At 43.6% G+C, this 21,823-nt stretch overlaps 1 protein-coding gene and 1 long non-coding RNA gene across 3 annotated transcripts in view; one reads left to right on the top strand and one right to left on the bottom strand.

The window, feature by feature from the left end:
- LOC137606957 (uncharacterized) overlaps window positions 1–21,823 on the bottom strand; it is a 289,217-nt gene that overhangs the window by 117,789 nt on the left and 149,605 nt on the right. The gene's annotated exons all lie outside the window — the stretch shown is intronic.
- The window catches only part of LOC137606956 (CUB and sushi domain-containing protein 3-like), a 255,437-nt gene that overhangs the window by 96,462 nt on the left and 137,152 nt on the right, over window positions 1–21,823 (top strand). Inside the window, exon 4 of the mRNA XM_068332318.1 lies at window positions 14,712–14,909. Coding sequence (XP_068188419.1) covers window positions 14,712–14,909 — 198 coding nt within the window. The remainder of the gene's footprint in view (window positions 1–14,711; window positions 14,910–21,823) is intronic.

Raw genomic sequence — 21,823 nt, 5'->3', positions numbered from 1 at the left:
ATTGTGTTTTGGGGCTGAATAACGTTTTTCCATCGACAGCGGCGAACGCCAGCCGTCAACAATGAATCCTGATCCGACTGCTTCATGCGTGGCCACTTGAAGGAGAAATGTGAATAATTTGTACAACTGATGGAAGCGGTTTCTATGAAAAGGGAAACGCCGGCGCCGTATTGAACCGTCTCACTTTCAGTAAAGGGCCGGCATAAATATTTAGAGGCGGCTCTTAAAGGGCGACGCCGCCATTCCTCTCTCTGAGTCCCTTAGTCTCTTATCAGCACGTGATTGATTGACTTTGACTCCAGTGTCTTTGACTTGACCATGATCTGAGTGTAAAGTCAAGTGTGTGTGTGTTTCCCAGTGTCAACGGCCTTTGTGTTTGTGTGTGTCCACATGTTCCATGCATATGCTGTCGAGGCTTTGGCGGCGGCGCCTATGATCTTTATCAAAAAGACCAGAGGGGACGGAAAATATCCAGTGGACTATCCATCAGCCCTTCTATCTATCTGCCTGTCTTGTCTCCAGCTTTGTGTTTCCTTTCCTCCCTTAATTCAACCAAGATGAAGAAGACAAGATGCTTTTTCGAGAAACGCACATCAATGCAATCTTAATGCACACAAACACAGACTTAATGCTTAAAGTGTTTTCTTGACGTGCCGGGTTTAAAGTAAAAATAATGAGAGGGAAAAGCAGTAAATAAAACTGACACGTTTTGTGAGTCTATCTAGTTCCAATCTTTTTTGTGAACATTAAGTTGAGCTTTAAACTTAAAACAATAGAACATCATCAACAAAGAGGAGAATGTTTGAACATTTTTGTGATTAATTTGTTGTCACTCAGTTTTTGAACCAAGACGGACGGACCGACCGCAAGCTGTCCTTCTCAGTTTAAGGCATAACTGTATTCCTTTCCACCCACCACCACCTTACCACACACACACACACACACACAGTCATCCTGCACACGGGCTCAGCTCACATACTTAGCACCAACAATACATACAGCACATACGTAAACATGTGTATGCGCCTACACGCGTACACCAGTGTGTCTCAGTTCATACATTTAAAATGAGAATGAATATGTCAGTTGTGTCCCCAGAGCGCGGTGGCGTTACACCGCCTTGTCATGTTTGTGCGTATATGTGTGTGTATCCGTGTGTGTATATGTACGTGCCAGAGGCTGCACATGATGCATACTAGACAAGCGTGAAGGATATGAGGTTTGAGTGAGGAGAAAGAGGAGCGAGACGGAAGAGGAGCACCATGTGCATGAGGAGTAATTACAAGCAGCGGGGAGCAGAGAAGACGAGGAGGTGGAAGGAAGTAAAGCTCACAGTAATGACGTGATGGTTGTGTGTGTGTGTGTGTGTGTGTGTGTGTGTGTGTGTGTGTGTGTGTGTGTGTGTGTGTGTGTGTGTGTGTGTGTGTGTGTGTGTGTGTGTGTGTGTGTGTGTGTGTGTGAGGGACAGAGTAGATATTTGAGAGTAGATTGCATGAACAACAGTTGTCAACATTCATGACCACCTATACTTCAACGGTTCTGTATTTCTGACACGTTATTGTGTTCAGGCGGACCACCAGGTATCAACCCCTCCCCCAACTTCCAACACCCCCAGGAGTGAACTCCTCGGTGTAAAAGGGAGGGAGTGAGACGGTTTGTGGAAAAACAAGCGACACGACTGCGGCTCATTATCTGGATCATTGGATTTAATTTTATAATGGTGGGTGGAGCACAAAAAAAAAAAGCTGCCAAATCTCTCGGGGTCAACCGCTCAATGGCCATCATCACGATGTATCAATTTGATGTTTGGATAATGGAATTACATCAAATGGCTGCCAAACATCTCAGTATCCGATCCGGACGGGATGTTGAGAGCAGGGAGCTCCGTTTTCCCCGTTCTGTCGTTGCACCTGAAGGCAACGTTCAAGTTTAACCCTCAAAATAGGACATCCCCATGCATCGATTTCATTTTTGGTTAGAACATGTCTGTTTTCCTTCAGGAAGTATCTTAGTATCTTCTGAGAATTTTTACGCCTGAGCGAATCGGTGGAATTGATTGTTTTGGTTTTTTTTATCCAAGAATTTTTAAGCATCATCCCCGATGTTACAAGAAAAAAAATCTTATAACTGTCCCTGGTGATGTGGCAGTATGGATTTATCCTTCCTGTGGTGAGAAAGCAATATATCACCACAGGATTGTTGCTGAGGGTGTCTTTAAAAATATACCAACAAAAAAAAAAAAGAAAGAAACTAATATGGGCCAAATTGAAATGACAAAAAAAATCTGTCGGCGTTGAATTGAATTCATCTCACGAAGCGCTCGACTGATCTGTTTCCAACGTGACATACGAGATGCTGGGGACACCAGAAGGTGCACCATCAAGTTTGGTGCGTACATGTAACTCAAGCTGTAGCGATGTATTGCAAAGTTATGTTATAAATTGATACCGTACGCGCATGCTATTGGCTGACAGCATCGGGAAGTGCGCTGCGTTCCAAGATTCACGGAACGCCGTGCACTTCTGTGAAACACTAAAGTGTTTTAAGCAGTCGATAAGAGTGTGGGAAAATGTAACGAAGGATTACTGTAATGCAACGTAATGTTATAAACTTTGTGGATCCAGATGATCTACGATAGTCAGTGTTCTGCAAAGACTGTGTGTGTGTGTGTGTGTGTGTCCGTGTGTGTGTGTGTGTGTGTGTGTGTGTGTGTGCGCGTGTGTGTGTGTGTATTATTTCCACCCTCTCAGCCAACGTTTGAATATTCGATACACCATCCGCCCAATCAAACGGACTTCCTCTGGCGGTGGGTGGGTGGGGGGGTGGTCCCCACCTCGGCCCATCCAATCAGCTCCTTATGCCAGGCAGGAAGGAATGTCACCTCATTTGCATAACCAGAGAATCAGCAGGGCTGCGCTGACTCAGCACTTTCTCACGCCTCCCAACCACCCCACCCCACCCCAGAGTCAGACGGCGTTCGGACACGATGTCTCTACAATACCGGGAGCCAATCACAAAGACTCTCCGCCGTCCAATTAAATGACAGGGAACACAGACGCAGCGATCTGGTACCTCCTTGAGCAGCTTCATATCAGCAGACTTCATAATTAATGGTATTCTATCGGGTATTACTCTCAATATTTAATCATCCAATTAATTTTTAAAATGACTATCAGCTCTGTCTTCTGCAGCCTTGTGCTCGGCTTTCTATCAGCAGATTTTGTTATTTCTCTCCCACTGCTTTTACTGTCTCTTAACTACCGTCTCCTGGAAGGAACCGCAGTCAATTTTGCGAAACGTAGGCTAATAAATCACGACTAGCTTTGTTCCAGTAATAACTAACCGCTAACTGCATTTTTCTCCTTTTATTTGAAAACTGACGGCTCGATATTTGACGCGGTCGTACGTCGGAGGCTGAGACGCGCGTCTTCACAGCGGGCGCCTTAACACCGGGTAATAATAACCAGACTATTGATTTAGACGAGCGGCGCCAGGTGTTGCTAATAGAACCATTTCCACTCGTTTCGCGGCGCTCGCCGTGGAGCGTCGCCTTAATTGATGAATGAAAATTCATTAAATTACTCCATCGATTCCAGGAGACGCTTAGCTTAGCCGTAGCGTTCGCAGCATTCTGCATTAGGTAGTTTTTAACCTCTATTACGATCGCTTTTAAATGAATTTTGTGCGCAGAACTTTTTTTTTTCTTTTTTTTTTTAAGAGAAAAACAATATAACAGCAGCAAAACCATGCATGGATGTAAGTCTTTGAGTCTTTAGGGAAAATATGAATTTAACAGATTTTGATCACAGTTAGCTTTGAAACAAACACAAGCAAATCTCATTAAAATAACTCCCTCATGCTGCAGCAGATTGGAAACGCAATTTTTGCCTTGTGATCCTTTTTTTTTTGTCTGTCTTAACAGATAGTTGTGATTATTGAAGTTGCATAGCCTGATTCCCCCGGTGGCTATCAGCCCCCCCGCCCCCCCACACACACACACCCATGCATAAACAAATGGCACACACACCCACCTACACACACACACACACACGCAGACGCTATCATGTGTTATGAGTGTAACATGCTAGGCTTGTGCAGAAGCAACAAATGTTGGGTTATGCAAATGGTTAAAAAAAAAAAAAGGGTTGAAAAGGCAGTGATTAAAAAGGAAATAGGTTGATAGAACTGTTGCGATATAGCGACAAACTATTTATCTTATTATTTACGGTAATTTAAACGTGTATGAACCCTCCCCATACTGATATTAAACCACCCTCTCTCTGTATTACCTTTTCCCACACTCTTATAGATTGTTTGAAACACTTTTGTGTCTCACAGACGTCCCAGACTCACAGAACGTAGCGCACTTCCAGATGCCGTCAGCCAATAGAATGCGCGTACGGTATCACGTGACCAAAACAAAAGACTACTACAGATTTGCGATGTGGTGAAGTCGCGTTTGTTGATGCGCGAATGCGAGTGGGATTACTGTATTCTGCTGAACTTGGTTTTGGCTCTAATGGATTTAGAACAGGAAACAGTACAGTGGCTGGACGGTAAGAAGGCGGAGTCTGGATGACCACACACACACACACACACACACGCATCCATCCGAGGGTCTTCTATCTATCTGACCTGTTATGTTTATGAAGACGGGAATCAGAACGGGTAAAAGTCCAACGGGAGCTGTGGATGCAGGCTGAACGGAGGAGTGAGAGGGAGTTCAAGTTGATCGGTTAGAAATGATACCCACATTGTGATGATAGAAAGCTGACCGAGCTTCATATTGATCGAGTTTCAGATCGGAACCCTGTGCAAGATATCGAAATCAATAAAATATGACAACCACAGCGGCTTGTCCCTTAAAGTCAAGGAGTCTCGGATCTTTTGCTGAGAACCCATTGAGTCAGGTGATATAATCGCTGTCTGTATAAGATCAGGTGTGTGTGTGTGTGTGTGTGTGTGTGTGTGTGTGTGTGTGCGCGTGTGTGTTTGTAAGCTTGCCAGTATCTGTCAGCCAGCTTTCCAGGGGGTCTCTTGATGTTAAATTTAATAAGTCACACTACAGTAAACACAGCTATTAGATATGTCACACTCTCACACACGCTTACACACACACACACACACACACAGACGCAGCCAAATTGAGCTACCTATAGCTAGCGTGTGCATCCAAGCTGCACGCACATGCAGATGTTATCAGCACGGAGTGGTGAATCTCACAAAGACAAACCACAGAAGAAGACTTATTAAATATGCACATATGTACACCGGGGTATGGCGGCGAGGGTCGGTGGCTGGAGACGCACACGCATCCATAGATACGGTCTCTACGGGCAACCGTCTCCGCAGAGGATGGCGGTTAATGTTTCACACACCGCTTAGCGGTACTGACCTTGCAGAACCCTCCTCTGCTATCTGCTTTCTTAGCGTCTGACGGTTTGAAGTGAAACGTCTGAAGTTACTGCAGATATAAGAAAGCGACAACAGTAACATCCCGACTCATGAACCCCGGAGACGACGCTGGTTGTTGTTGTTATCGACCATCAGAGGTAGAGCAACAAACAAGCAGAGCTACAAACCAGGCTTGTCTTTAACGATGGAGGTGGAAGGAAGTAGTGAAGACTGAGTCTTAAGCTGCGGCGTTTCCCCCCAGGAGTTGAAGCCACGGGGTTTATTTTGTGCCATCAGATGTTATTTTTTTTAAATTTCTGAATTGTCACATTGCAGGAATCCACAATTTGATTTGCAGGCTAGGCATACAAGGTACAAACACATTTCAACCTTGGCCAAAAAAATGATGAAATAAAATATATGTTCTAAAATGAAAATTCAGAATTGTAGATTGTTCAGTCATTTTCATAGTTATGGGCATGAGGTGGGGAGATCTCCAGACACCAGTGCGTCGCAGAACCACATGAAAGACAAACAACCACTCAAGCACACGCTCACACCTATGGACAGTTTGGAACCAACCAATCCACCTCAAGGGCATGTTTTTTGGAGGTGGCAGGAAACCGGAGAACCTGGAGAGAACCCACGCAGACACGGGGAGAACATCCACACTCTGAGCAAAACAGGAATATTGACAGTATATTGACTATAATTATGATACAGTCGAATTAGAGCAAATTGATCTGACGTTGACGATCTCATCGTTTTGGATAGCTGTAAGATGCTTAGAATCAAAATCGCTATATAACTTGGAGGGGGTGTTTACAAAGCTGCAGCCCTGATGGTTTGGCGGCGGCGTCAAACACACGCCGCTGAGACCCGTACATTTTTATGGAAATATGTCACAACATCTCTTGATTGTGGTTCGACCAGATGGCGGCACTAATGGAACAATGAAAAGTCAATATATTATTGGATTAGAATGCATGGAGATCATGAATGCATACAAAAATGTCATGGCAACGCTGGCGGTAGATCGATGCAACTGACGGATGGGCGAGAAGGAAGGAGAGTTACGGTTGTGTTCTTCACCAAGATGGCATGCAGAAGGTGGGAAGTGATTTTCATCTATTATGTTCCGCTTCTCCTCTTTGGAGCGTTATAATTCCATCGGGATCATTTGTATGAATCTCTTCTCAAGATATACGTAAGCCGACGTCAGAGTTTTGTTGGTAGAAAATCCGAATGAATATTAAATTGATAGCTGATCGGTAGCCTCAGACGGAAAAGACAAAGACGGGATCTGAAAGGAAGTAATGCGGTCGGGACGGATGGAGTCCTCCGGTATTGATCAGCACAAAAAGGCCTTCTAAGAGGACGCACTTATTTACTGAGTCCTGCTCAACGACAGCTGTGGCATTTTTTTTTGAAAACCTCTCACTCTCTTTGTCGCTCGCCTCTCTTAATGGATATTGATCGGGTTTTAGGAACATATAGCAGGTTTCTCCCCGTCGCCCCGGCTGCGTCTCTCTAACCTCCCGCGACCTTTGAGGTCAGACTGTCGTTCAGAATGACAACAGGCACCAATCCATGTGTGTGTGTGTGTGTATGTGTATGTGTATGTGTGTGTGTGTGCGTCACGACGTAGTGCAGTTTTAGCAGACTGACAGTGATGTCAGACACGTAACGATTTCCTATTGGCTGTTGGCCCCCAAGGCTTAACGATCCGTTATTGATCCGACCAATTAGCATTCACACCTTTAATTACTACTGAAGCCTGATGCGTGCGCGCGCACACACACACAAACACACACGCACACGCACACACACAGAGCAGACTCGCACAGAGTTTTAATTAATGGTGAGGAGAGGGGCGGCTGTGGGAGGAGATAAGAGAAGACGGGGGAGAGGACGAGGCGAGAGGGAGATACGGATGTGAGAGGCGGAAGAGAGAAGGGTCATTTAGGGAGGGAGGAGAGGGAGACGGGAACCTGCCTTCCATCCCTGCAGACCCTCGATGGAACGAATGTTCCGGCTCGCCGCCATAAAGCCGAGTTTACCTGGGAAAAAATGTACCTCTATGTTAAATCACGGCAATGACAATGGACCGACGCGCAGTTTACACTGTTAGATTGTTGTAAAGTCAATTAATACAATCCCAAACTGAGTTTTATTCATCAGCCTTCCCACTTCCAAACCTCCTGAAGAATTTTGTTGTTTTTTTTACCTGACCTTCTGACCTTCAGGCACGGCGAGTCGAGCTTCGGTTTTTTTTGGTTATAATAATGAAGACTTTTCAGGTGAAACAGATGACAAATAGTGTTTTTGTTTTTATTTGTGTATGTGTGTGTGTGTGTGTGTATTTTGCGTGTGTGCGTCTAATGAAGCTCTGTCGGCGACACGTAGCTTGAAATCGGTTTATTGAACCGCACCCTTAGAGAAACATTGATCACCGCATCAAGGAGCTGTACACACACACACAGGACACACACTTGTGTTGTCGACACGAGTGGGGGGGGCGTCATGGTAGAAAATATGTTTCCTGATGACGCCTGTCATTATCTGCCCATTCAATTACATACGAGGCAAATACAATCCTATAAAAAGTACATCTTCTCCTTTCTATTTTGATCTGCACAAAAAAATGAGGTCACCCTTCCAGACGGGGGGGTTATTGTCTCCTCCCAAAATGATTAACTCCTTTCACCTGCGCTCAATAAATTGAGAATCCACCTGGCCGACTCCAATTGTGCGTCTCTAACATATAAAAGTTTGCGCTTTGCTGAGCTACATTTCTGCTCACTCCAGTGCTTTTATGTGAAGATTGTTCCGTATTTATTCTGCCAATAACGCTTTTTTTTTGTTTTGTTTTTTTGCATGAACAACGTCCCATAAAACGTTTTATATTTGACATTGAACTGGACCGTTATCGCAAATCACGGCGGCAAATAAGACATCGAATTTTAGTCCGACCGGCTTTGCTAGAGAGACGGAAGGGTTAACAAATATTATCTAAAACGCATTTCATTTTCCTACTTGTAAAACAGTGATCTCGAGGTATTTCCGCACCAATCTAGCAGCCGCCTGCCCCCAATCAGGAATCATCAGTGATCATTTGGTCTAATCAGTCAGAAATTTCCTGCCCCCGCCGCTCTTATTAGACGATATTTGGGCTTAAGAGAGCATCACGAGCACCGACCCAAGGCTGCCTTAAGCGGAGTCACGACTTTATTGAATGCCAATAATTATTGTAAATTAGCATGCCAGCATATGCGTGCACATGCGCGATTTGTTGGTGCTGTGGTGTGTGAGAACCCCTGAGAGACATTAGTGGTCTACTGCTGGAGCTCTGCATTAGGAGCTGGAATCATTAGCGACGCAGTCGTGTCGGTATTAACCGACCTCCGATCTAAAGCTCGGAAACAGATCTTACTCCGTCTGGGAGCGCTCTCTTGATCCTACTGCAACGCTCTGGAAGGATCTATCTGATAAAACACACACACACAAATCCAAAAATACACACAAACACACACAAACACACCCCTCTGCTGCCACTTACTCCTTGTTCGCACTATTAATGTGTTAATAATTGCTTATAATTACACCATCACCATCAGCAGCTTCTAATCTAAAGTGGTGTCTGAGGGGAGGTCCTACTTTTCTCAAAGGTCAAACGAGTTAAAACATCAGCATTAAATGTTGACACCAGAGCACATCTGAATGCTAATGTTGCCATTTATTGCTAATGTTTAAATCATAATAAGTTGACACGTGAAGTTGAGGGTCATTACGTTCACTGACGATGTCTCATTCTTGATCTTACTCACAAAATAATCATTTGAAGTAAAACACCGTCAACTTCCAGAGTAAATTACAACATAGTTTGACTCCACTGCTAAATAAAAGAAAATTGGAGGAAAAAAAAGCTTTTTTTTGTGGCGACTGATTAAATAATTGCAGCTTCATCAGCGGGTTGTGGGTTTTTACCAGAATGGAGAGGTTTTCCTGGGGTTTTTTTTTTTTTTTTGGAACAAGTGATCCTGCAACTACAAATGAAGTGGATGACGGGTCTAGAAATAGAACTCAGGATTGGTTGTAGTGGGGTTGGGTTGTTATTATCATCAGTACTACAGAGGAGTTCTGTTTTTAGTCACCTGGCTTTTCCGTTATGAATAAATTTGAAACTTCTTTCATTCCCATTGCTTAAAATATAAATAGACTTTGAAGAAAAAGAGGAAATCAATGATTCACTGGGGCGTTAATGGTCGGAGGTGTAATGTCTTCCTATTGCATGTATTTTACGATGATAACTATGTTCTTTAGCAGTAATTAACTGATTGTAAGGATATGTGATCATAATCCCTGCTAATATAAAATCAGTAAAGGCAAACCTCGGTTTCCGACCACAATCCATTCCTGAAGGCTGTTCCAATAGCGATTTGTTTGAATTCCAAATACATTTTTCCCATTACAAATAATGTAAATGGTCTTAATCCGTTCCAAGACGCTAGAAAACTACCTTTTTTCAACATATGTTAGTTCATAATGTCATTTACATATCAAATTGTTTAGTAATGAAACATATCGAAGAAATGTAAAAGAAAGAAGCAAAGACGAGAAAGCAAGACAGAAGAACATGAACGTAATCAGGTTAGCCTAAGGTACGAGTTACCGTCGTCTTTTGGACAGAAGTTTACGGCACCCTAACTCGTACCATAGGCAATGGAACGCAAATTAAGAGAAATATTATTGAATACAGTAAACTAAACTAAAAAGTCGGTTAACTTGGATTCAGAGGATGAAGCAAAAAAGGCGTCCACTGCAGTGACCTCCATGCGTGAAAGGGGTTAAATCGGGACATGTTGCCGGTGCGCCGCCACGGGGGAGTCGAAGAAATTAGCCTGGCTCACACTCCGTAGAAGTATTCCCTGCTGTTCCTCTTATTGGACGGTGACGGCTGGAGGAAGCCAGCAGTGTGGGCGCTTTGCTTTTACTGCTTATATTATGGCGTATCTCGCCCGCCTTGTTGTCATACAGCGGTCGCTTTGAAAGCCATAAAGAGCCGGTGTCTCACCAACAATAAACGAGAACATCTTCTGTGCTCCAAGTGGAAACCACTCATGAGAGCCACTTGGGTCTTCCTCCTCCATCGAACTCAAAGAGCCATGCTGTAGTTAACTGCACTTCTTTATTGTTGGGTTAAAGTAGCAGTAGCTTGTAGACTTAAGGAAAGTTTCTTCAGCAGTCAGAGTTTTGCTCAGTATGATCCCAAATAATTGGTATTTTGGTCGTTTTATTTCAACTCAATGCTGTTAATGTTTCGTAGAGAAATGTGTCATCGTTTTCAAACAGCAGATATCTCATCTCGGCATTAATCTTTTCATATTAAAGAAAACCAAGACGCTCGTGAAGAATAATTCCATAATATCCTAACTCTAATTGTTGAGCTGTCATAGTTGGAATTTGAGTAAATCGTCTGAATCCCAGAACGAACGACAGCCGCCTGACAGCTCCAGAGCAACTTTTCGAACAATGTGGGGGTTGCATGGGTGGGAAAGAAAAACTGTACTGTCAATATTACAAATTCGGGGATGTAATTTAGTGTGGCAAAATGTGCCAAAAAAGCCATCGTGCTGCAGTGTTTCCAAAACTCTAAGATAACCACTTAAACCTTAGGGAAACTTTGCTGAAGTTTATGAGTTTTTTAAAACTGGATTTGGTTCCTCCGTTGCTAGGTTACATCATTCCACCATAAAGCATTTGTTCAAACACGGTGTAATGACAATAAAGCAATAAACTGAACATATGAGTAATGGCATTATTTAAAAAGACTTTGACTTGGGTATTGTCTTCTTAAAAAATCTGATTTATGATGCGAGAGCCGGAAGCGGGAGTCATAAATGCATTTAAGGTCAAAGAGCTGAATATATCAAAATGACACCCGACTAAATCTGAGCTTTACGAAGTAAGTGACCCATAACACATTTGTCTTTTGACCCATCAGGGGATAAATAAAAAAAAACTCCAAACCTCGCATCATTCACGAGAAAACGTCTTGAAAGGAACGTTTTTCAGGGGCGGGGAGTTTAATGGAAATCCGTCTGCGAGGTTTTCTCGTAACGCATTCTTTATTCTCAGGCGGTTTCAGCATCTGTTATATTCCGGCATAAATAAATAAATAAATAAATAAAAGTAAGTTGGTTCATCTTTTATAGAAGTTATTGCTGACAGAGGTGTTAAACCTCCAGACTCATTGAATCATCCCATTTTGCTTCTCCCTGTTTGCTGTCTTCTCCCGTCCTCCGGTCTGCAGCCTCATCAGTCTCACTAAAAAAAAAATCCCAAATCACGCTAGCATTCCCTTTTTTTGTCTTGCTTTTTACCCCCCCCCCAACCCCCCACTCAGTTTTTCCTTTTTCTGATCTAGCTCCTGCCCCCTGTACCTGGACTCTGCTGTAATTGCTTATCCAGGGAGAAATAAAAACCCAGTGAATGGATGTGTGTGTGTGTGTGTGTGTGTGTGTGTGTGTGTGTGTGTGTGTGTGTGTGTGTGTGTGTGTGTGTGTGTGTGTGTGTGTGTGTGGTAGAGGGACTAGCTGAACGCCGTTGTAGGCTCGACACACCGGCCCCTTTGCCGTCCCATACGTGTGTGCGGGAAGGATGCAGATAGTTCTACAGATGGTCCATAAAAGCAGCAGCTTGTAATGAAGCAACTGAGACCGAGATCATAGTTATGGTAAACTGGGGAGAGACAGCGATCGGGAAAGAGAGGCAATCGTAGATTTAAAAAAAAAAAAAGAAAGAAAGAAAGGGGGAGGGAATGGAACAGGAGAATCAAGCGAGGCTAAGAGAGAATGGATAAAATGATGCGGGCGGCAATAAACAATGAAAATGAGTGTGTTTATAGCTGCAGGATTAAACTGATGGAGACACAATGTCTTGAGTGCACACAAAAAAACAAGAAAGGAGAGGGGGAAGAAGGGGAATGAAGGAATGGACAGAAGGGCGGTAGTCATAGTAATACAGTTGGAGAGGGAGCTGGCATGTCATCAAAGTTTTTAGTCGAGGGGGGAGGGAGCGGTCAGACGTGAGGGGAGGGGGGACATTGGGAGAAGAGAGTGGAGATTAAGAAAGAACAAGGGATGAAGGAAGGAAGGATGAAAGAAGGGTAGAAACAGATGGAGAAAAGAGGGAAGGAAGAGGAGAGGTGATGAAAAGGGGTTAGTCACCTGTGAAGGTGTGTGTGTGTGTGTGTGTGTGTGTGTGTGTGTGTGTGTGTGTGTGTGTGTGTGTGTGTGTGTGTGTGTGTGTGTGTGTGTGTGTGTGTGTTGGCGAGAGCAAATGTGTGTGTGATCGGACACAGAACAAACACCCCGACACCGACTGGAAAAAATCGATAGGCCATCAGGTCGTAACATTAGGCTGACCTGACAACCAATCACAAGGCAGCGCTGGAGGTCGCCCGGGTGATGGATGACCCCAGGTATGGTTGTGTACATGCGTGTGTGTGTGCTATTGTCTGCGCGTGTCTTGCCATGTCTGGGCTGTGTGTGTGTGTGTGTGTGTGTGTGTGTGTGTGTGTTCAGATAAGGACTATGGTGTTGGAGGATGGTGGCGTTTCTCTCAGGGTTCTGTCTTTGGTCTCTAAGCGCCAGGATTCCGTAAACTCTCAACCACCACCTTCACAAAAACATGCTGATTAATTATACAGCAGGGCATTCTGGGTATTATTCCTACAAGGAAAGACTCGTTTGGAAGAAAGGCTTTTGAAATAACGTACAAATTAGTTCTGATTTGTCTCGTTTTTGCTAAAACTGGAAGTCGGCCATTTGTATGAACGATTTAAAAATAACCAAATGGAAAGATTTGAGGTAAAAATCAAAAGTCCAGGTGACATAAGAACAGGAAATAAATAAATATGTTCCTGTTGATAGAGACACTTACATACTTGTAAGACTAACACCATATCCTGGATATTCTGGAATACATTGGAGTACAGTAATCTCTCGTTACTCGAGGTTAATGCGTTCCAGGACTACCCATGAAAAACAAAATTCTGTGATATATCAACGAGTTATTTATTTTACTATTTACAGTAATTTAAACGTTTATGAACCCTCCCCATATTGATATTAAACTACCTTCTATCTGTATTACCTTTTCCTACACTTTTACGGACTATTTAAAGCACGTTAATGTATCACCAAAGTGCGCTGCGTTCCGTGAATCTCGGAACGTAGCGCACTTACAGATACTGTCAGCCAAAAGCATGTGCGTACGGTATCATGTGACTACCTACTAAAAATCTGCGTGTAGTGAAGCTGCACATCTTGAAGCGCGAACAAGGTCTTGACATCACGTGGGAACAAATCCCATCCCGACATAAACCTCATGAGAACGAGAGGTGATCCACCTCCACGATGTTGTCTGTGAATTAAACTAATCGAGCTCATTTACGACTGATAATACACATTTTTCCATTAGCGTGGAAATGCTATCCCCACTGGCTCCAGCCTTTAATTGCGTTCAACACTTTCCTGAAGTTTTCTCCCTTCTGTCCGACTCCTTCCACAACCCGATGGGCGTCGTCCCACTGTATCCGTCTCTCTGCCTCCCCCTCTCTTTCTGTCTCTCTCTCTCTGCCTCCCCCTCACTCTATCTGTCTGCCTCCCCCCTCTTCCCTCCCAAACCTCCCCCATCTGTCTGAACAGTTTCATAGTTGAATCAATCAAGTTCAAACAATAAGGCCAGAGTTGGTCCCTGTTCTCCCATCTACTTCCAGGTTTATGGCTGGTAATACTTCTTCTCTATCTCTCCCTCTATCAACCGAGTGTGTGTGTGTTTATGTGTGTGTGTGTGTGTGTGTGTGTGTGTGTGTGTGTGTGTGTGTGTGTGTGTGTGTGTGTGTGTGTGTGTGTGTGTGTGTGTGTGTGTGTGTGTGTGTGTGTCACATTCAGATTTCATTGGGGCAATGACTATTTGGATGTACTCTCAGGGATCTTTCCACAGACTTTGCAGACGAAGCTGAGCGGGTGTGTAGGAGTTAAATCCACATCATCACAATGCAGATGTCTTTTTGGGGTTTTTTTTAAATCTGACCATGAAATTGTGTTTTTAATGGAACGCACCCCATGTCTGCGGGGACGCTAAGTGCTCCCTGGCAGCTTCTGAATGGGACGCATCATCGAGCAGGAGCAGGGAATATTATCTGGTCGACTGATTATTGAGTGAGAGGAGATGCCTAATTAAACATTTTAGTCCAATTAATTCTAAAAAGAATTTGAACTAACCCAACCTAACTTCTTCTTTCTTGGCAGAACTCCACAGTACATCCTGTGGTAACCCTGGTGTCCCACCCAAAGCAGTGCTAAGCGGCGGCGGGCGTTTTGCCGTGGGAGACAGCGTTCAGTACAGCTGTGTTCCCGGCTACGTCCTAGACGGCCACGCTACCCTTACCTGCATCACCAACGCCGGAAACGCCGCCGTTTGGGACTTCCCCGCTCCGATATGTCGAGGTACGGACGACTAAAACCTGCACGACTGCATACGAAGAGTTTCATTCCAAAGTGAAAAGTCACTCTCGATTTGACGTATATTCATTTGAAACAAGTGATGGAAGAAAATTCTACAACTGTTGATGCATTTCCAGAGGCCGGATTTCACTTTTGGAAGAAAACCCTTCGTATAATTTGTGCTTGTGAGAAAGACAGAAGGACAGACAGACTGTGCATGTATGTGTTTCTCTACAGTGTATGTGTTTGTGTGTGTGTGTGTGTGTCTTGGGGGGGCAGGACAAATACATGGAGGGTATATGCTGCCGTCTATTTTTGCATTCTGGGTTAGGTTTATTCGGTCCGTGTGGACGGAGCTGCGCGCTATGGTGCACCACAGGGAAAATTCTGCAGCAGAACTTTATGTATTTGTACCACTACTCAGTACACACACCCCTCACCCCCCCTATAGAGTAGGTGGATGCAAATCCAGCAACACGGGTGTGCAAAATACTTCTACCGGTTGCAGCAGAAGCAGCATCTCAAAGAAACGAGGACATAAATAACATCTTGTTGCATAGATTCCGTTGTAAATAATGATTACATTAAAGCACCATTATCCCATTTTTATGTCTTCATTAAATATACTGTATGGAAATAACTCCCTGTTGTGAGGAGCGTTACTCCACGCATAATTGTACGGCGTATAATCACAACCGCATTCTGGTGATTTATTCCACCTTCAGCGGCTGACAGCTCATTGTTAGATTTTGCCGGTCCATATGGAGGCTCTCATTGGCCCAGGAGATGGTGTAGCCACCGCGCCAGCCAGCTCCAAAAATAAATAAATAAATAAATAAACCAGAATGATTGGCAGCAAAAAAAATAAAGGACATGGAGATCTACGAAACTGCAGATGAAACAGATGATGTCACATGTGTAAGGGGTAAGCAATGGATATAAGACGCCGCGGTGTGTTAGCTTTAGCTCAACATGTGTCTGATGCTATCAGCGATGCGAGACCCGGAGCTGTGTGAATCCACAAATGGCATTAGTCACGACGTATTCGCTGTCCCTCAATCGATCCGGTCGGTTTGTGAGGGATTCTAATGTAGAAATGGAATGAATACAAGTAAATAAAGTTATTTAAATTAAATCTTCAAACCCTCCGTGATGCAAAATGACGCAGATGACCTGAACTTCTCTAGAAGGCTCTGATTTAGTTAAGATATCGAATTTTGCCACTCCACTTGAATGCCTTCTGTTATTTTTGATCTGATAAGCAGGACAGAGTCAGTCATCCAGAAGAGCACCATCCCTTAGCACACAAGAGAAGGCACTTAAGACTTTTCCAACGATTGGGGGGTGTGGTGGTGGTGGGGGGTACCTGAACATCTTCAATCTCCCAGGAGGGTGTGGGCGGATTCACAGTATTGAGCTTGGAAGACTATCAGTTCACAGTTTGTGCACTCCTTAGAGATTCAAGTACAAGTGATAAACAAGAGAGATACCACCAGCTGCTCTGGAGGAAGAAAGCAATGGGTTGCTGGCAATCAGTGGAAACACAGAAGGTGTGGATGACCATAATATCCACTTCTGAGAGCTGCTCCCAGACTTACTGTCAGTAACGATGATTTTCGTAGACACGATACGGTTCAAAGACCCACACCAGAAGCCTTCACACTAATATTCAGGTGTGATAACTGTGAAAAGAGCTATAGTGACAACAGCCGAAGCCCGAAACTCATCAAATAAAATGCAATCCAACTCAGATACTCCTTGTTGGATTCTTGCCTGGACGTGGCAAAGCAGTCGATGAATGTTTTCTTTCGACGTGGGCCAGTTTCCATCTGTGGCCAGCCTGTACATGAAGGAAACAGGAAAACATTGGATATAAGAGGCAGTCGTTTGTCCAGATATCTGGATAAAATGGAGAAAGAACCAATGGCTGAGATGTCTCCAGTCAGACTTTATGTTCAATTTGATCCAATGTCAGAAACCGCAGGAGGGAAACTGTTGATGACAGAAGCTACAAAACACGTCAAGTTTCCGTTTTCATTGTTGCAAAAGAAGAAAAATCAGTTCAATACAAGCAACAAAGGAGTGAATTCATGCACAACAACTCTCGCTGTGCTGTAAACTGTAATTTGAGAAGAAAGAATAACAAGGAGGACAGGCAAGAAGGAGGAGGACGTGATGGCGACGTGTCAGAGTTGGATTAGCATTGTCTGTGGCGCGCTGTCAGCGAGGCTAAGAGACGCTACGATACTAATACGTTCACGCTTACGCTGTGCGTGTGCGTGTGCGTGTGTGTGTGTGTGTGTGTGTGTGTGTGGAGGCATTCAAACCAGCTGTAATAGCATTTTATCAATTATTCAGTGCTTCAATCAAACGACCTGAAACGGGATCTTTTAGCATTTTAACAGAAAATACAGCCCCTCTCTCTTCCCGTTTGTGTAATTTATTCCTTTATTTACTGTAAACAGCAAAGTAAACATGAGCACCTTTATAAATACACAGGTAGCACATTGTGGTTAAGTTAACAAGCATCTTTCTTGAATGGATCAGTTGGGGATAGATGGAAACTCAAAGGGGGAATACTTTCCACTCTATTCAAACGGCTCATATTTATTTTACAATGGGATCGATCGAACACACCAAAAGATAAAGATGCTACATAGACTTAGCTTGTGATTGCTGGAAAATTCAGTTACTAAATTTCAGGCGTGATGTTTTTCCTCCGGTGTTTTCACGCGGTCAAGCTGAACCATTTTTCTACCAAAAAAAACAAAGAATCTTTAGCAGCGTCTTGACGGGTCAACGTCGGCCGGTGGGTCACCGGGCTCGAAGTGCAGACAGGGGAGCCCTGGACAGGGTTCTGTTTACGGGTAATTTTATAGTTTCTAAGCTGTTATATAATTTCATTAGCAAAGCATAATGGAAAAACAAAGAAACGGTTGAGCTCAGGCGTTAGAAAAACATACATGATGCACACAGAATGAGATCATGTGATCTCTGAGTTCGGATGTGTGTCGGTGTGATGGTGTGTGTGATGGTGTGTGTGTGTGTGTGTGTGTGTGTGTGTGTGTGTGTGTGGATGTAGGTGTGTGTGTGTGAGTGCAGAATTATTTACAGGACAGAAATACCCCTCAGCATCCAAGGAATACACACACACACACACACACACACAGACACACACACACACACACACACACACACACGCACAGAACAGCGCTTAGTTGGCCCTAAGACGTTTTCATCATGATCTCATGTATACAGAATAATCTCATGAATATTCAGGATTGGGTGGATGTGTTTTGTGTGTGCATAGGGGGGCATTTGTGTGTGTGTGTGTGTGTGTGTGTGTGTGTGTGTGTGTGTGTGTGTGTGTGTGTGTGTGTGTGTGTGGAGGGGGGGGGTAAGAGAATAAGGAGAATAAGAGAGATAAATGGAGTCCGTCCGTGTTACATAGGAATCACAGACTGCACCATGAACACAAATTGATCTCTGAACAAGTAATAATAAGAACGTTTTGGAGGGAAGAGACAAAAAAGAAAAAGAGAGGGAGAGCTGGAAGGAGAGAATATGGGGGGGTTATTGTTGGGATTGAAAAAGTAATAATGTGCTGACAAAACTCGAAATTAGAACGGCAGAGGAACGGAAATGAAATGAATGTTTGTGTGTGTGTATGTGTGTGTGTGTGTGCTTGTTTGTGGGGGTACTGCTTGTGTGTGGTCGGCGTAACGAGACGAAGGCCACCGCCACGTAGCGCTAATTCTGATGCCGTCTGATAAGACGAAACTTCAGATTTTCTGTTCTGAGCACAAAAAAAAGAGAAGCCTGAGGTCGAATTGAGGCCTAAACCTGCTGAGGTCAACTTCTGACAAAGCAAAAGGCAAAATTATAGACAAGTATGCAAATGAGGATAGGGTATGAGCTAATTCTCATGGATCTGTTGGAAGTTGAAGGTGAAAACACCATTTCCAACACATGGAGCTTTCGTCCTGTAGGATAGTGCCCTACAGAAGGTGTAGACAGGTAATAAAATGGCGTGTTCTTCCACTTCCAGTAAACTTCCTGACTTTCACCGTTCACGCTGGATGTAGGTGTGTGTGAGCGTGACAACTTCTGACCGTGTGTTTTCCCCCAAATGGTTGCATCGCCGAGGTTTTGATCACGTCATGGTGTTCAGTTTCCAGGTTCTTTTCCTGTCTTCTCTCTGTCTCCACGGCTTCTACCTCTTCACTTCTCCCAGCTGTCCTCTCTTCTCATTTTCATTTTTTTTTTGTAACTTGCCAGGCAGCATCAGCGGGGTGCTGACACAATTTCAGAACTGTTCTTTAACAAAGGAAAAAAATAGCTCTTTTCACACAGCAGTACGGCGGATGAAATGATTACAGTTCAGAAACTGGGCTGTGCACACACAAAAAAAGTATTTCATTCAAATATTAGCCTGGACTTGCAGCATTGTCATGATATTGGATTGTCTAACAACTTTATAATGTTTGCTCTAAACAAGCAAATTGCTTCAACGATCTTTCGAGATTGAGTCTGAAGCAACTCTATCACGACACCAACCTCCTCTGTTGATGAGGTCCATCCATTTCCTGTTCTTAACAGACTTCTGTAAGGTCCAGCCAAACACGGGAGCCTTTCCCAGTTGATGCATGGCGGGATATGGGGTACAAACTATTCTTTAAATCTGTTCTGAAATCACCTCTATGTTTTCGGGGCTGTGGAAGGAAGCTGGAGAGAACCAATGCAGTCATGCGTGCAAAGTTTGACCTTTCCCAGGCAGAGTGTGAGGTCATCGCACGGCCAAAGACCAACAATCTTCCCCGTTCACCATCTTATATTTTATCCAAAGATGTTTAAATTAATCCACTTGACTTTGAGAAAGTTTCCTGAAGGGCTAGATGGGTTTCAGCTATTGTCGTTGGAATATGAATAGCACTGACCACAGCCCACAGGGTTAATAAGCTGGGACAAGACCAGCCACCACCAGAACTGAAGAAGCCTCTTGGATGAGAGGTGAAGCATCTTCAAGAAACGTTCTTAAAGTCCAGTGGATTGACTTAAACAGCTTTGGATAACCATGACCTGGATAACTGAGAACCTACACAGATGTTTCGTATCTTGTGTTCATCTAAATTCACCTGCATGTTTTTGAACTGGAAGCTGGACTGCCATTTATTCTGGACTATTCAGTTCAGACTTAAGCTTAGAGATCCAAGTCAGACTCTGATATTGATTCAAACATCCCGCCGAACGTGCACGAGGCTTTTTGCGTCTTTATGCACACTCGTGTTCCTGAGCGCATGCCGTAAACCTCGTCAGTGCCTCTCTAAATGTCTCATTTAGCAGAGTTTGAGCACTGACTTCTCTCTTCCACAAGTTCAACTTTCAGCTGGAATAAAAGTGGTAATCTTTCCCCATTAGCAACCAAGCATGACGGAGGATGTTTTCAACAGGTCAGTACGGAGACCTCATCCAATTAGCATCCGCAATCAATGGTTCCAGTGTGAAACGCAAGCGCCTAAGTGGCTATATGTTTATGCTGTAAAGAAATCAGTTGTTATTCGGCTCGTGGCAGCAATAGGAAGCTGATATGAGTCAGCGTTGGGAAGTCACACGTATCACAGAGACGGTTCACACTAGTGCTAATTAGTAAAACATCTGCTTCTCATTCCTGTCAATTCAGTTCAGTACTTCAAGGCAGGGCGATAACACTGTAAGTATATTTCCCAAGACTGAATGGTGCTAATACGCTTCATGCTAATAAGAAACCACAGATAGCTTTGAATTATTTCCAATCGATGAACAGAATCGTGTCACATTTGTACAAAGTGAATCCAAAAAGGAGGCCTCCTCTACTCCAACATTTAGAGCAGGGGAGTGTCAAACTCATCTTCACTGAGGGCCACATCAGCATAACGGCTGTCCTCAAAGGGCCAGATGTAACTTATAAATGTAAGTAAATGTAACTCAATATAATGTAAAATAAATGTAACTACTCCTTAATGTTAAATAACTCTGAATTTATTACTTACTCAAGTTACAAACATTACATTTGTACATAAAAAGTATGTCTAATTGTTTCTCTGTTATAACATAAATCATTTTGATTTATTAAACCCACAGAACTCCATCAATCCAGGATCAAACAATCCAATGAATAAAGAAAAATAACATCAAACACAAGTTAGGACATTAACTTTGTTCAAAAAGTTTTTTGTCAGTGTTAAAATGGGTTGAATTACTATATTGTGGGAAATGTAGTTTTTGGTCAAAGCACACTTTTGACCTTTTCATTTTTAGCCACTCTGACCTTTTATGCTCTCGCGGGCCACATAGAATGATGCAGTGGGCCACATTTGGCCCTCGGGCTTTGAGTTTGACACGTGCTTTAGAGGGTTGGATCAAATAGTTGGTGTTCACCAGCGAGAGAGAGAGAGTGAGAGAGAGAGAGAGAGAGAGAGAGAAACATACCTCTTCCAGCTTCTCCATGGCCTCATTATTATCTTGCTAATGGTTCCCTGTGGATGCAAAGCTCTGCTGATCCAAGCAGCTGGCCACACACACACACACACACACACACACACACACGGTATACCGTACATGCTCAGGTAGACATTAAGGTAATCCGGGACCATATGTTCCTACCAGTGCAAAAGAAAAAAAACCAACACACTTTTAATTTAATATCCTAGCCTACCTTTTTGCCACCCTCACTCTCTCTCTCTATCTTTCTTTCACACACACACACACACACACACACACACACACACACACACACACACACACACACACACACACACACACACACACAAACAAATTTGTCTCTTAAACATGCCTTTTGAACATCAACAGTCTATTTAGTGTAATTGGAGTGGGTTGAAGCGCAGGTTTGCACGCCCTCATCTTTCACAGTTACACAC

Source organism: Antennarius striatus, chromosome 14, assembly GCF_040054535.1.
Source record: "Antennarius striatus isolate MH-2024 chromosome 14, ASM4005453v1, whole genome shotgun sequence".
Classification (NCBI taxonomy): domain Eukaryota; kingdom Metazoa; phylum Chordata; class Actinopteri; order Lophiiformes; family Antennariidae; genus Antennarius; species Antennarius striatus.
The sequence above is the reverse complement of the archived record's forward strand: the minus strand, read 5'-3'. Positions and strand labels throughout refer to the sequence as shown.